The sequence below is a fragment of the Primulina tabacum genome, chromosome 17 (assembly GCF_025594145.1).
Source record: "Primulina tabacum isolate GXHZ01 chromosome 17, ASM2559414v2, whole genome shotgun sequence".
In the NCBI taxonomy this organism is placed as follows: Eukaryota; Viridiplantae; Streptophyta; class Magnoliopsida; order Lamiales; family Gesneriaceae; genus Primulina; species Primulina tabacum.
The window spans coordinates 30910292-30927223 of NC_134566.1; the positions used below are offsets into that span (position 1 = coordinate 30910292).

Below are 16932 nucleotides of genomic sequence, written 5' to 3' on the forward strand. Positions count from 1 at the left end.
GATCGAGATTACCTTTTTTGGATTAATCCAATCGCATTATTAAGGTTTGGTTTAAACGATTACTAATTTGAGTAAGTATTTTGTGAGACGGTTTAACGAATTTTTATCTGTGAGACGGATCAATCCTACCGATATTCACAAACATAAAAAGTAATATTTTTCATAGATGACCCAAATAAGAGATCCATCTAACAAAATACTATCTGTGAAATCGTCTAACACAAATTTTTGCTTTTTGACAAAGTGCACTTAAAAAAAACATACCGTGAAATAGTTATATACTAAAATTGCTTTAAATTTTATAATATCACATGTCGGATGTCAAATATATGATAATATTGTTGTTTACGTTTAATTTTCTTTTAACTTGATTGTTATTTTTTTTAAATATATATCTTTCTTAAAAATTATTTTAATTAAATTGTTTAAACAATTTCCCAAAGTAAAATGTTTTAGCGGTGGCGGAGACGGCACGGAACCGGTGGAGTAATACATAGCAGGACAAGCTTACCCATTCAATCGTTGATCTACAAGTGATGACAATGGACGAGTATAACTCGGCAGGAAACGAAGCGCAGCAATATGTGTGGGCGGGAGCGATTCCACTTCAGATTCATCTCCACGATTCCGAAGTCACCATTCTTCCATCTCCGTCCCCCGCTTTGGTACCTTGTACTTTCTATGTGATGTCACCGTTAGTATTTTATGTGATTGTGAACTGGTGGTTGGTGAAATTTCAAGGAGAATAAAGTTGTGTTTACTTAAATTCTTTTTTCCCAGATGGGTTTGGGATTTAGCTTGCTTCTTTTACTAAGTATCTGTCTTGCGGGTTTTCGTTTTGTGTTTATGGTGTTGGATTAAATGACAGAGATGGTACTTATTGCTCAAAATTCAATTTTGATGGACTTTGTTCTTCTTATTATTATTATTTTCTTTTTCTGTGGTTTGGATTGTACTGCAGATATTGGCCTCTCGGTTTGGATACTTGCCTCTGTTAGTTCCGCAGATTAAGCCATTCTTTAGCAGTTCGCTTCCTCCTGGAGTTGACACTGTATGGTTTGACTACAAAGGTTTACCGCTCAAATGGTGTGTATTATTAGCATGCTCATCACTCGATTTATGGGTGCAAATGAATCCCATCCAAATGTTGCCATTTATGAAAGAAAGGATTAAAAGTGGTGGTTTTTTTTTTCAACATTTGGTCCTCTTTCCAGCCAGAACATTTTCTTGTTTTGAACAATAAAATTCGAAGATATCGACATAATATTACACCAGCATTTGTATCTTCATTGTACCGCTGCCTAGGTGTTCTTCACTTGGTGGTGAAGGTCAAAGGCCGGTTTCTTTTCCTGATGCATATTTATCGAATTTGTAGTTCCATTGGTTTTTCCTTTTTTAGACCTTTCTAATCAGTGAGGTTTATAACTGTTTAATCATAGTGTACTTTGTAGTTATTGAAAGCACAAGGCACAAGCAGGTGACGCACACTAAAGCGTAACATTATGGAACTTAAATGTACTAAAATTATACCATCTCGTAGCATTGAAGATGGACTTTGCAAATCAATGAACAACATTGGTAAACACGTATTTTGGTGTATAATCAAATATAAATTAACTATATTGGATTCATTATTGTTGCATTTAACGACAGCTATGTAGCACGGATACCTTGAAATTTTTTTTTTTGAAGTATCGGATACGGATACGACACGGATACGATACGCGGATACGTGTGTCGGATACCTCAAAATCCGTGTCGTTGACTTTGTTTAGGGTTGACCAGCCGGATACGTTTTGGACACGGCGAGGACACGCCATGGATACGGCGTGGATACGTTTTTCGGATACGTTTGGGCAAAATTGCAATATTTAAAAGTTTTAGGGGTCAATTTAAAAAAATTAAAATTTCTAGGGACCAAAAGGAAAATACTTTTAACATATATTGGGCTGGGCTTTTAAATTCCAACGTACATTTGTCGTATCTTTCTTTCTATTTCTGCTGAAGCCGTTCTCAACAATTGCGCGTCGCCCTTCTTCTCTATTTATGCCGTTGCTACCGCCGTCGCCGCCGCCGCCTGCAACCAAGAGGATAGTAATCTTTTTTGCTGCTATCCTTGAAATTGCCAATTTGTCTCTTGACGAAACTGAATTGGAGTCAGTCTTATTTACTGATGAAGGCAATGTTGGTGATGAAACCGATATGAATGTTTGATTTTTTTTTAACTTGCTTAAGATGGATTTTGCGTTTAATATTTTGTACCTAAGATATCATGATTAATGAAATATTACATCTATCTCTATAATTTTTACTTTTCAATACTAAATTTATATAAATATAAATATATATAATATTTATATATATTTTAATGATTGTCGTATCCTAGTCGTATCGTGTCTTATATTTTCATAATTTGACGTGTCGCCGTATCCGTATCGTATTCGATACGATACTCGTACCCGTATCTATGCAACATAGAACGACAGTTACCATTAATGCACGTCAAAGCTTGTGCTTGCCTGAAGGGTTTGCCTCTTGTTTTGTGCCTGGGCACATTGTTTACTCCTCAAGGGGCTAAATGTTTAATGACTATGGTGTATTCTAATGATATGGAGCTACTGTATTCTAGTTTTGTTCTCATTTGGCTTCTATGTAGTTGTAGCTTCTTGTTAAGAAAATTTGCCATGTTGTCTTGTTTCATAAAATTAGTGCATCTCTTTTATTTCTTATTGATATTAGCCCATTCCAGGTATATACCTACAGGGGTACTTTTTGATCTTCTCTGTGCAGAACCAGAGAGACCTTGGAATATAACCGTATGAAGTTAATTCTGGCTTATGGTGAATTCTTTGCTAAACTGTGAAGTACTTAATCTTTATGTGAATTTTTTAGCGTGTCAACAACAGGAGCGGAATTGCCAAAATAAATACTTTTTGTTGAACTCAGCAGAGACAAGTCACTAGTTTTTGTAATTATGAGATGTTGAGATGCTTTTTTCACTGGCATCGCTATACCAGTTCAAAAACAAAATTTACATTCCATCTCCTTTTCATCTGACTGCAAAGTCGGTTTTAACTGTAGTAGACAAATGGCTTTACCCTACGTGCAAAATTTTTTACCATGTAATAGTTGATCGATAAGTTTGCTTCTGGATTTTGTTAAACTCCTTGGCTCATTTCGAAGTACCTTAAGCTAAAAGCTTCTTGCGAGGTATTCTTTTAATTCGACATTCAATAATGTATTGATGAGGATGGCCTAATAGATATCATGCTTGGTTAAAAAATGTATTATTTAAAGAAACACGCATGCTTATGTGTTATTGGGCATGGTAACATTAACAATTACAGAATCCCTTCTTGTTTGTTGTGAACTTATTACGACAAAATTTATAGTGGCGCAAATCCTTAGAATAGTGCCGATGTTAAGAGTTTTGTCCTGCATATTTGCATCTTAAATGATGAAGTCGTGGTCTCGTGGATCAGTCGAGTCATTTTATTGATCCTGGGATTCTAGGTACACTGATCATTAGCTTATGATTAAATGCTAGTCCAAGAATTCTAGCACATTTGTTATTAGTTTATCCATTTCCCGTTTTCTTATATCTGCTTGCAGGTGCATTTTAGAGGATATCCTGGAAATTTATTGATCCCTTGTGAAGGTGAAGAGAGTGTAAAGTGGAAACATTATTAATGCACTCAAAGAGGTACAAGAAACCAATTTTGTTGTGTTTTATTTTTACTTCCATTGGTGGTCTCAAACTTTAGTAGCTTTGTTTTCTTTTATTGTTGTTAAAGTACACTTGCAGTCACAGAAGATAAGAATCCCTCTTCACTGAGAAATAACCGTTTCATAGACAAACCTTGAAACTGAAATTGGGATTGTGGGTGTGGGCGGGGAGGAAGTTAGAGTCCAACCTTCCTAATTAAAGTTTCTGATGTGTGCACCCTTAATAATAGAAGGGAAGATATCCACCCTCAAACAATTGGAAAGACATGATTGCATCTTCCATTTCATGTTTTGCCTTAGTCAAGATGGTGGTATCTTTAACCTTGAACTCCTTTTCTATCATCCTTTATTATACTAATTAAAAAACTAACTTTACTTTTTTTTTTGGTTGTAATTGTAAGAGATGAAATGTTTACCTTTAGCAGTTCAGGTACCTTTCTGTCTTATTAACTGCATAAGCTTCTCCACAGGCTGCATATATTATCAATGGCAACTGCAAGAATATTATGAACATGTCTCAATCTGATCAGGCAGAACTTTGGCTCTCCGTGTTGAAGGGTATGAAATTTTCTTAGATCGGGTGCTCGTTTTAAATTATTGGCTTTTTATTTACCTTGGATGTTATATTTTCTCTATTTTTCCTCTCGTTCTATGAATTGCTATTTGGCATGATTATAATGAAATCAAGTACCATGATCACAGATGAGGGATGGATGTTAATATTTTACAAGTTGTTGAATATAGGGCCATTTGCGCGAGCACGAGGGTTGTTCACGTTGAAGTTTAAAATTTATCAATTAAATGATATTCCGAAAAAGAATTAAAACATGATTAATTTGTGTAAATCAAGCAATTGTTTTTGTGTTGTGATTAGTGAATCAGGTAACCCATATCTTAGCTAGGGCCACTGACAGTATGTCTGCTCTAGCGAGGAGAGTTGTTCCCCCTATTTCATTAATCTCTGATGTATTAGCGTTTGACTTGTGTTGATGAAGTTCTTATTATGTTTAAAAAAAATCAAGAATTAAGAAAATTAATCGATATTCAAAATTAGAAATTTAAATAAAATGAAAATAAATGGATTTAAAGAAGGAGTGAGTGGATTAAGAAATCTAAGAGGTCTTGCCACAATATAAAGTAATGCTTAGCCTTAACTTTTCATAGGTTGGTAGAAATTCCTGATAAAACTAAGCTATGTATTAGAGTCAATGTAAGTTGCATCATTTATTTTTTGTGGAACAGCGTAAAGATGAACTCTTTTTACAGCTCAGGTATTAAATTTAATATTATCAGAAAAATTTTCCTGCTTCATATTTTTTGTAGATAGTAAACGGAATTACTATATGTTTAAAGAAATAAAAGGATTATGTGAGTATGATAATCATGATTTCATCGTGCATATCTCTGTGTTCTTGAATGGTTTATGCACTGACATAGTGTGAACATACCTTGCTGCATTTTACAATAGCAAACGAGATTTAGTCGATAAGCTTTCTGATATTTTTATGTTTTCCCATAGTTTTCAAACCAAGGATAACAGGGTGACTTAAATAATGTCATTTACCAGGCCGGATGGAAGTTTATCGCGGTGTTTCGTCCAAACTTAAACTTGATGTAGCTGGAGATGAGTTTTCTTTCAAATTGAATTCTTCCAGTTCAAAAGCTCTCCAAGGCATTAATGACTCTAATGCTACTGCACCAACCAGGACAGGTTAGCCATTTAGTAGTTATCATTCTGGCATATAATGATAGATATTCATTTCGTAAATCTCTGTAGATATTTCGTGTCAAATTTTGATAGATGTTTTTTTTTTTTTTGAAATTTTGAGTTCGTCCTGCTCTCTTATTTCACTTTTCTTGATGGATGTTTTTTGTTCAACATCTGGGTTTTAAAATTAATAGATTACTTGATCGGCATTTGGTAGTGCAACAGTGGTGCCAATGCTCTCAGTTTTAGTTGCCTTACACCCTTGGATTGATTTTTTGCACCAGAAAGGTTACCTCAACACTGTTTTCAAGTAGGAAGAATGTTGCATGTGTATCTTTGTTTTTGAATCTCTCAACATCTCCTTATGAGCTTACAATTTGTAATTAATCACTATGTTTGGTTTCTCTCATCAGGTAGAATTCCAGTTCGGTTGTACCTTCGGAGTATTGTTGAAGATATTGATTATTTAGAAGATTCTCATATTGTCGATAACTGGGACAAAATCTCTTACATAAATCATCCTGTGGAGGCTAATGGTGAGGATGACATTGATGGCATGTGTCATATAATTAATTCATAATTCATGGATCTAATGAATTTTTTATGTGCTTTTCACTGTTGCACTCTTTATGGAACTTGAGTCAATCGCTAGTCTGTGAGCTCTTATACCCCTTGATCAGCGTAGTCCAAAAATAAAAAGTACTCTCAATTGGAGAACCACTATTACATCCTTCTGCCATAAAATTGTAAAAATTGCTTCATTGATATTATTGTTCTGGTGCCAATATCCAGGTCCTAGGTGTGTTAGCAAAATGGGCAAATACATCAAATATATATGTCATTTACCTGTAGTTTTAAGTTAACTGAGCTTCAGTGGGACTTTTCCCTTCCAGCATTGTTCATTCGAACAAATTATTACATGATCAAGTGGCCCCCGCGTACAAACATTTATACATGTCTCATATTGCAGGAAATTGCTTCACCTTGTACGATGCGGTAAAAGCTCTGTTACCTGAGTTATTTGCGGATAAATCCTCAATTTATGCCAATCAACGTGTAGAAGAGGTTGGAGAAGAACTTAGATCGGAAGAGGCAAGTAGCTCCGCAGGTCCTGAAGATGCTGCAGAAGTATCTAGTGAACGTGCAGGGTCCCTATCAGACAATGCCGAGATCAAGCTTGTCCGGATTCAGGGAATCGAGCCAAAAATGGAAATTCCATTTGCCTGGATAGCAAACAATTTGATGAACCCTGAGCACTACCTTCATATCTGTGTTTATGTAAATATCAGAGAACCAATCAACATATGAATGTTTTATTTTTAAAACTTCTATGTTTATCCAGTATCTCAGGAAAGGTATGTTTCATAGTGTAAACCAGTGTACAGAATAGTTCACTGCTAAATGCGAGTTTGAGTCATTCATTAGATGTTTCTTTGCCCGCGGCCATTTATTCAAGTGGTAGCATCCCTTAGAAATGATGTCAGAATTCTATCATAAGAATGCTTTCATCGATTGTTTGGTTCCATTTCTGATAGTTCCAAATATCTGTTTTCTGAAAATGAGTTCATGGATAATGTATCAGATAGTCGCGCCATGCGAGAATTCGTTGGATTAGCCATGCTACATATTGACGGGAAGTTCAGTTCAAAATAATAATTATACTAGGAGATGCCATGTTCTTAAATCGAAGGTTATTTTAGATTGATGTTCTTGAATACATCTCCATATTTTTAGCATATATTCGACAGAAGATTGGGTATATTTGGCATACAATACCGTGAGACACAAACCAGTTGCATTTCGGTATTCAACCATCATGTTTTTTGTTCTTTGACAGTGAAGCTTTTTCTAACAGGAGTCCGTACATTGGTTAAACTTTCCTTCTCCGTCAGATGTCAAGTCATTGCATTCAAAAAATTAATGAACGTTGAAAATAATATATTAAATGTTGAAAAATAATGTTTAAAATGTGTGTATTGAATATTTGAATGTTGAATATTTGAATGTTGAAAATAAGAGTTGTAAATATTGAAAATTAGTGTGTGATGATGTAGGTAATGATGTATTTTATTTTTGGATTATTTGTAAAGATTTCCTATAAATAGATCTCTCATTGTGAAGAAATTCATAATTGAGTAGAGAGAAAAATATTATAAAGTGTGTCGTTTGGTAAATTTTGAGAGTTTGAGATTTTTACTTTTTACTATAAATTTTTACTTTTTCACAACATGTTATCAGCACGAAGCTCTAAAAGTCCTTCATCCTTTTCCAAGCTCCAAACAGAAGAAAAAGGTAACAAAAGTAATAATATTTATTTTACTGTTATTTATTTATTGTGTATATATTTAATATATAATATAATGTTATTATTAATAATAAAAATAAATTTTTCAAAAACTTGTTATAAATCCTGGGAGGATGTTAAGACGACATCCCACACTCCCGGTAAGGGATACGACAAGTATAAAAGCCTATAAGATTTTTAAACAAAATAACTTATGGCACATCATTATAATAATATGATATGATATACATAATTATTTAAATATGTCTAATATTATATACACCATATTATTACCATAAAATTATACAAATACATACATTTATTTTTTTATACACCAACGGTCATAAACGGTAACAAAACGGCTAGTTTTTGCCCTATAAATATGATCTCATAAACACATTCAATCACTCCAACTTTCTCTTCTTCTCTAAAAATTATTCTTCACTAAATTTTCGAAGAAAAAAGAGGATGGCTTTCTCAAGGTTATTTTTAATTATTTTGGTTATCATACTCACGAGTCTTTTATTTATCGGAGAATATCCTCCTCGTGTGTTTTCTTTATTTTTACAAATGCTTGTACTTGTTGTTTATCCATTACTTTGTATTGCAATATTCATTAACTAATAAAATGCATCGTAATTTTTTTTAGTACCACCATGTCAAATTTGACAAAGCTCGAATTTGTTGCGCTCGACATCACGGGAAAAAAATTATATGCCATGGACTCTCGATGTAGAAATGCATCTTGAGTCATTGGGTCTAAGTGAGACAATAAAAGAAAATGACATATCGACATCACAAGAAAAGGCAAAAGCCATTATATTTTTGCGTCGACATCTCGACGAGGGATTGAAATGTGAATATTTAATTGAAAAAGATCCCTATGACTTTGTGGAAAGGATTGAAAGAAAGATTTGAACATTTAAGGGAAGTTATACTTCCGACCGCCCGTGATGAATGAAATATGTTAGGATTCCAAGATTTTAAGAAAGTCAGCGATTATAATTCAGCGATGTATCGAATAATCTCGCAGCTAAAATTTTGTGGACATGAGGTCACAGAATCGGAAATGCTTGAAAAAACATTTTCCACGTTTCATGCATCAAATATTACTCTACAGCAACAATATAGAGTACGTGGATTTGCGAGATATTCTGAACTCATCGCCTGTCTTCTTGTGGCGGAAAAAAACAACGAGCTATTAATGAGAAATCATCAGTCCCGACCCACTGGATCAACAGCATTTCCAGAAGTAAATGCTGTAAGTAAAAATGAATTTAAACCTGGAAACCAAAATCAAATTCAAAGACAAGGTTTTGTCGGTCGAGGTCGAGGTCGTGGACGTGGACGTGGACGTGGAATTGGCCGTGGTCGTGGTCGAGGCCGTGGTTTTGAAAACAATATAGATGGTTATTTTTATAATTCATCTCAAAATAGCGTCCCAAACCATCCACAGAAAAGGCATCATGAGAATACAAGTGTTAATGAGAATAACTCAAAAAGATATGAAAGTTCTTGTTTCAAATGTGGTACTCCAGGACATTGGTCCAAAATTTGTCGAGCCCCTGAACACCTTTGTAAACTTTATAAAGAATCACTAAAGGGGAAAGAAAAAGAGACCAACTTCACTGAACGCAGTGACCATTTAAGTGATTCAACTCATTTTGATGCTGGTGATTTTATGAATGATTTCTCTGGAAATGATCAATATGTTGGTGGGATAGAAATGAACAATATTGATGCTGCAGATTTTCTCAACGATTTCTCTGAAAATGAACAATATAATGGTAGAATATAAATGTACAATAATCTATTTTTCATGTATTCATAGAATAATGTTTTATTGTATAATTATGATTTGTGTTATATTTAAATATATATTGCAAGTAATTTATTTCATTGCATATTTTTTTGAAGTTCAAATATGGAAAATGCTATGAGCAAAGCTGAAGTTTGCATACCCGATAGTGGTACAACGCACACTATCCTCCGAGATAAAAGATATTTCTTGGAACTAAAACCAACAAAAATTACGGTGAATACAATATCAGGTCCTGTAGACTTGATTAAAGGATGTGGTAAAGCACAATTTTTGTTACCTAATGGTACAAAATTTTTGATCAATGATGCTTTATATTCACCACAATCGAAAAGAAATTTGTTGAGTTTTAATGATATATATTTCCATGGGTATGATACTCAAACAATGAATGAAGGGAATAAGAAATATATGTGTCTTATCACATTTAAATCAGGAAAGAAATATGTGATTGAAAAACTACCAATGCTCCCTACTGGATTGCATTATACACATATAAGTCCGATTGAATCAAACATGGTAGTTGATAATTCTTCAATATTAACCAATTGGCATGATCGATTGGGACATCCTGGTTCAACAATGATGCGAAGAATTATAGAAAATACACATGGTCATCCGCTGAAAGACCAGAAGATCTTTCAGAATAATAAGTTTCAATGTAAAGCATGTTCTCTTGGAAAACTTATTATAAGACCATCACCAGCCAAAATCCAAACTGAATCACCAATGTTTCTTGAACGTATCCAGGGTGATATTTGTGGACCAATCCATCCACCATGTGGACCATTCAGATACTTTATGGTATTGATTGATGCCTCCAGCAGATGGTCACATGTATGTTTATTGTCAACTCGAAATGTTGCATTTGCAAGATTACTTGCTCAAATAATAAAATTGAGGAATCAATTTCCCGATTATACAATCAAGAAAATTAGACTTGATAATGCTGGTGAATTTACTTCCCAAACTTTCAATGATTATTGTATGTCTATGGGAATCATTGTTGAGCATCATGTTGCTCATGTACATACACAGAATGGATTGGCTTAATCATTGATTAAACGTCTGCAAATGATTGCTAGACCAATGATTATGAAAACAAAGCTCCCTATTTCTATATGGGGACATGCAATTTTACACGCTGCTTCATTAATTCGCATCAGACCAAGTGCATATCATAAATACTCCCCATTGCAGCTTGCATTTGGTAAAGAACCAGACATTTTTCATCTGAGAATTTTTGGATGTATGGTGTATGTGTCTATTGCACAACCGCAACGAAAGAAAATGGGACCTCAAAGAAAGGTTGGAATTTATATCGGTTATGATAGTCCATCAATCATTCGATATCTTGAACCTCATACAGGCGACGTGTTCACAGCACGTTTTGCTGATTGTCATTTTAATGAGGAAATCTTCCCAATGTTAGGGAGAGAACAGAAACATACCGAAAAGGAAATTACATGGCATGTATCATCATTGTTACATCTGGATCCAAGAACAAAACAATGTGAAAAAGATGTACAACAAATTGTACACTTGCAAAGAATAGCCAATCAAATACCAGATGCATTTGCTGACACAAAAGGGGTAACTAAATCATATATACATGCTGCAAATGCCCCTACTCAAATTGAAAGTCCAAAGAAACAAATTGAAGATACTCATGATGTCATTAAACGCCTGAAGAGTGGAAGGCCAGTCGGTTCCAAGGATAAAAATCCTCGAAAAAGAAAATTTATAGAGAAACACGATGATCACAAAATAAAGAATGATGTTCCTGAAGAAACACATGATGATCACAAAATAGAGAATGATGTTCCTGAAGAAACACATGATGATGAAAATATTCTGTCAGAATCACAAACTGACGAGAATCATGAAATCTCTATCAATTACATTAATACTGGAAAAATGTGGAACCGAAAAGATATAGAAGAAATTGATGATATATTTTCTTATAATGTGACAATCGACATCATAAATGATAATGAAGATCATGAACCAAAATCTTTTGGTGAATGTAAAAATCGGCAGGATTGGATAAAATGGAAAGAAGCCATCCAGGTTGAATTGGATTCGCTAAATAAACGTAATTTTTTTGGACCTATAGTCCTTACACCTGAAGGTGTAAAACCTGTTGGATACAAATGGGTTTTTATTCGAAAGCGAAATGAGAAAAATGAAATAGTGAGATATAAAGCTCGACTTGTTGCACAAGGTTTTTCTCAAATGCCTGGAATTGATTATGAAGAAACGTATTCTCCCGTGATGGATGCAATTACGTTTCGGTATTTGATTAGCTTGGCGGTATCTGAAAATTTAGAAATGCGTCTTATGGATGTTGTTACAGCTTACTTATATGGATCACTTGATAGTAATATATATATGAAAATCCCTGAAGGATTAAAGATGCCTGAAGCACAAAGTTCAAAACCCAGAGAATGTTATTCTGTGAAATTACAAAGATCATTATATGGGTTAAAGCAATCTGGTCGAATGTGGTATAATCGACTAAGTGATCACTTGATGAAAAAGAGATATGTAAATAATTCAATATGCCCTTGTGTTTTCATTAAGAAAACAACATCCGGATGCGTAATTATTGCTGTATATGTTGATGATTTAAACATCATTGGAACGAATAAGGAAATTCAAGAAATTGTGTCATACTTGAAGGAAGAATTTGAAATGAAGGATCTTGGAAAAACCAAGTATTGTCTGGGTTTACAAATTGAACAAAAAGAATGTGGAATGTTTGTTCACCAGACAAATTATACAGAAAAGATCCTTAAACGTTTTAATATGGATAAAGCAAATCCTTTAAGTACTCCAATGGTTGTTAGATCATTAAACATAGAAAAGGATCCATTCCGTCCATGTGAAGATGATGAAGATATTCTTGGTCCAGAAGTACCATATCTAAGTGCTATCAGTGCCCTTATGTATCTTACAAATTGTACAAGGCCTGATATATCTTTTTCCGTAAATTTGTTGGCAAGATTTAGCACATATCCAACAAAGAGACACTGGAACGGAATTAAACATATATTCCGTTATCTACGAGGAACGACATACTTGGGACTTTTGTATTCAAAAGATGCTAATCCAAGTATAATTGGTTATGCCGATGCTGGATACTTATCTGATCCACACAAGGCACGTTCCCAAACTGGATATGTATTTACTCGTGGAGGCACTGCAATTTCTTGGCGTTCACAGAAACAAACACTCGTAACAACTTCATCAAATCATGGCGAGATTATTGCACTACATGAAGCAAGCCGTGAATGTGTGTGGTTAAAATCAATGACCCAACATATCCAAATCTCATGCGGATTATCATTCGACGAGAAGCATGTGATACTATATGAAGATAATGCTGCATGCGTTGCTCAAATGAAAGAGGGATACATAAAAAGCGACAGAACTAAACATATTCCTCCTAAGTTCTTCGCATTCACGAAAGAGCTAGAGAAGAATAAATGTATTGATATTCGTCACATTCAATCAAGTGAAAACTCATCAGATCTCTTCACAAAGGCACTTCCTACGTCAATATTCAGAAAGCACATATATAATATTGGGATGCGCAATCTACGAAATTTGTGAAGAATTGTTCGTGTCAACATGAGGGGGAGCTTACGTGACTGCACTCTTTTTTCCTTACTATGGTTTTTATCCCAATGGGTTTTTCCTAGTAAGGTTTTTAACGAGGCAGTACAAAAACACGTAATGAAGACATCTTCGTATCATGATCATCATCACAAGGGGGAGTGTTGAAAATAATATATTAAATATTGAAAAATAATATTTACAATGTGTGTATTGAATATTTGAATGTTGAATATTTGAATGTTGAAAATAAGAGTTGTAAATATTGAAAATTAGTATGTGATGATGTAGGTAATGATGTATTTTATTTTTGGATTATTTGTAAAGATTTCCTATAAATAGATCTCTCATTTGTGAAGAAATTCACAATTGAGTAGAGAGAAAAATATTATAAAGTGTGTCGTTTGGTAAATTTTGAGAGTTTGAGATTTTTACTTTTTACCATAAATTTTTATTTTTCACAACAATGACAATATATATGCTACAATAAATATGAAAAACAAATGTAGATAAGAGTACTGTGGCCTATTTTTTTAAAATTTATTTTTTATTTCAACAATTAATCAATTTGTGATAGGTACTTTTTTGTTTTTATTATTTATATAATGTCATGATTTTATTTAGTGAAATACTTCCTATCACAAAATATATTAAGATAATATTTTAAGATTTGGAAAATCTAGTAAGATTCGACATAGGGTTATCAAAGTGAAGATAAAAACTTGTGTGAGACAGTTTCATGGGTCGTATTTTGTGATACAGATATCTTATTTGGATCATCCATGAAAAAATATTATTTTTTATGCTAAGAATATTATTTTTTATTGTGGATATCGATAAGGTTGAGCCGTCTCACAGATAAAGATTCGTGAGACTATCTCACAAACAAGAGACCTACTCTAAAGTGAAAGAATAACTTTTTTAAAAGTTGCAAAGACTTCTTTAACCATCATACTTCAACCGATCCTCATACATAACACTAATTGAGTAGGTCTTTTGTGAGACGGTCTCACGAATCTTTATCTATGAGACGAGTCAACCCTACCGACATGCACAATAAAAAGTAATACTACTAACATAAAAAGTAATATTTTTTCATGGATGACCCAAATAAGAGAGCCGTCTCACAAAATACGACTTGTGAGACCGTCTCGCACAAGTTTTTGACTTATTAAATTGTCAATTGTTGTAATTTGAGTAAACAGAAGTAAACTTCAAAAATTTTAAAAAAATAGCTATGTAATTAAGAAAATACTTAAAGTAGACCATGTAGAGTTGAAGTGCATTGACCGATTGTTGCATGTAGCAGATGCGTACGTCATATTTTTAGGAAGAAAAAAAGATGAATTTCATTAATTTCTTTAGTTCTGTTTATCATTTTTCTTCATTGTAAGTGTAATCCATGACGACAATGTCTCCACCAAGTGCAAACAAACCAGACAAAAGACACAACAGGTTGTCTCGATTACTACAAAGCCCGCATCGGGTTTTCAAATATGGCACCTATATAAACAAAACAATCTTGCTACAAGAAGCACGTACACAAAATCAAATTAAAGAATTCAAATTTTAATTAAGATGTCAAAAGATGATCTTGTTCTCTTGGATCTCTGGGTTAGTCCATTCTGTTTAAGAGTTAAAATTGCTCTGGAGGAGAAAGGATTGAGCTATGAAGCCCGAGAGGAGGACATATTTGGAGGGAAGAGTGATTTGTTGCTGAAATCGAACCCGATTTATGAGAAAGTTCCTGTTCTTCTGCACAATGGTAAACCCATTGTTGAATCATCCAACATCGTGTATTATATCGATGAGACTTGGGCTTCGCCGCCGCTGCTCCCGGCTTGCGCCTATGGAAGATCCCGGGCTCGATTCTGGGCTGATTTCATCGACAAAAAGGTCTTTTTACTATCATCACTCGATACATACACGTGCTCAATGTATTAGCTACGATCCCAACATCCAAATGAGGATCATTGATCATATAGATGTAACATTATATTTTTTTTGTTTATATGTATAGGTGTTTGATGCTGGAAGCTTGATATGGAAGAGTAAGGGCGAGGAATTGGAGGGTGCTAAGGAAGAGTTCATTGACATTTTGAAGAAGCTAGAGGGGGCAATGGGAGGAAAGGACTACTTTGGTGGAGATGAATTCGGGTTCGTAGATGTCGTGCTCGTCGGCCTCGTTGCATGGTTTGATGCCTACGAGAAATATGGTGGATTCAAGATTGAAGATGAGTGTCCCAAGATTGGATCTTGGATCGAGAAATGTATGAAAAGGGAAAGTGTTGCTAAAATTCTGCCAAATCCTAAACAAGTTTGTGAGTTCGTGGGGATGCTTAGGAAAATGAATGGAATTGAATGAAATAATTTTAAAACTTATATTTCAATGGCTAGAGCATGGGGTCTGGCTAGCCACTGGTTGATGGTCAATTTCTGGTTGCTGTTGTCTTTGTATTTTTGGTTTTTAAATGTTTTGCTAATAAAAGATGATATGCATCTGAAAATAATCATTTTCATCTCGTGTTTGTATTGTAATTTGAAGAAGAAAAAGGAAATTCTTGAGTTGTTGGTTTATTATCTACTCATGTCACACTGTGTAGTTTACTTAACTAATAATGTGGTTTCTAAGTTATTGCGTTATTCTAATTCTGGAGAAACTTTACGGTTACGGGTTTCTATATTATAAAAAAATTTAAATAATGTTGAACATGTAATTGAGTTTTTGGCTTCTGCATCTTTACCATATCAGCCTCCACCCTTATATAGAATGTGACTCTTATCCATTGTTGCGTTTGCTTATATCTATATTTGGTTTAGCCTGATCCTTGGATAGCTAGGACGGATCCTTGTTAAGTTTTAAGCAAAAAACTCAAATTTGAGTCTTCGTCTGTTTTTTTTTTTAATTTTAATTTTAGTCTTTTTGTTTACGTCAGATTGACGTTACATTGAACCAAAGTTTTGGAATATCGTATAATTGATAAAAGAAATTCATTTGTGATACATATATATATGTATATATAAAACATTAATTGCTACGTTATTTCAATTTATTTGGTGTTAATTCTGTAGCAGCATCACTTTCTTCCAAGCTGTAAGGCCCGAAATGTCGAGCCACCAATTGTACACATTTTCCCTATCCTTGATGAAATGCTCGAAACCTTCGTATTGGGCAAGTGTGTGAGATCGGCCAATGTGAACCTGTCCCCGGCTATGTACTTGGTTCTCTCCCCAACTTGCCCTCGCGATCGAGGACCACTTCCATGTCCGCTACCGGACCCATTCGAGGGGACTCGATAAGCTCGATCGAGGAACATAGCGTAAATTATTGGGTTGCAGTTGTAGCTTTCCATCTCTATCCATTGCTAGCTGTCTGATGAACATCGAAGAAAGATGGATTTGTTATTAGACAAAAACTTGTGTGAGACGGTGTCACGTGTCGTATGTTGTGAGACGTATCTCTTATTTGGGTCATCCATGAAAAAGTATTGCTTTATATGCTAAGAATATTACTTTTTATTGTGAATATCTGTAGTCAACACAGATAAAGATTCGTGAGACCGTCTCACAAGAGACCTACTCTTGTTATTATTATTATTAAGAGAAAATAATTGGGATTCCATCATTGTTTTTCTTAATTATCGAAATGACTTGAGACACCATTTATATATTATTTCACGTTATCATTAAAACAAAAAAAACTCAGTGATTCTAGGTTAAACAATGGTTCAAATCCATTCAGATATGAATTATATATAGTGTTTTCAGTTTGATTTT

The 16932-nt window shown here is 34.1% G+C and overlaps 2 protein-coding genes across 2 annotated transcripts; both read left to right on the plus strand.

Moving 5' to 3' along the window:
• Positions 1-450: 450 nt before the first annotated feature.
• Positions 451-6858, plus strand: LOC142531181 (autophagy protein 5-like). The gene is given in 9 exon segments (XM_075637252.1): positions 451-665; positions 962-1086; positions 2750-2816; positions 3613-3678; positions 3680-3703; positions 4197-4284; positions 5294-5437; positions 5848-5970; positions 6405-6858. Coding segments are annotated over 9 exon segments (1104 nt in total). The 5' UTR covers positions 451-536; the 3' UTR covers positions 6743-6858.
• Positions 6859-14614: 7756 nt separating this feature from the next.
• LOC142531349 (glutathione S-transferase U19-like) lies at positions 14615-15713 on the plus strand. Its single transcript, XM_075637446.1, has 2 exons — positions 14615-15051; positions 15176-15713. Exons 1-2 carry the CDS (start codon positions 14734-14736, stop codon positions 15518-15520), a joined length of 663 nt encoding a protein of 220 aa, XP_075493561.1. The 5' UTR covers positions 14615-14733; the 3' UTR covers positions 15521-15713.
• Positions 15714-16932: the final 1219 nt, after the last annotated feature.

Bases quoted from the DNA above. Each gene is read 5' to 3' on its own strand.
- LOC142531349 (XM_075637446.1), top strand. From the start codon at position 14,734: ATGTCAAAAGATGATCTTGTTCTCTTGGATCTCTGGGTTAGTCCATTC. The intron at 15,052-15,175 runs GTCTTTTTACTA...TTATATGTATAG, and splicing joins CTGATTTCATCGACAAAAAG to GTGTTTGATGCTGGAAGCTT.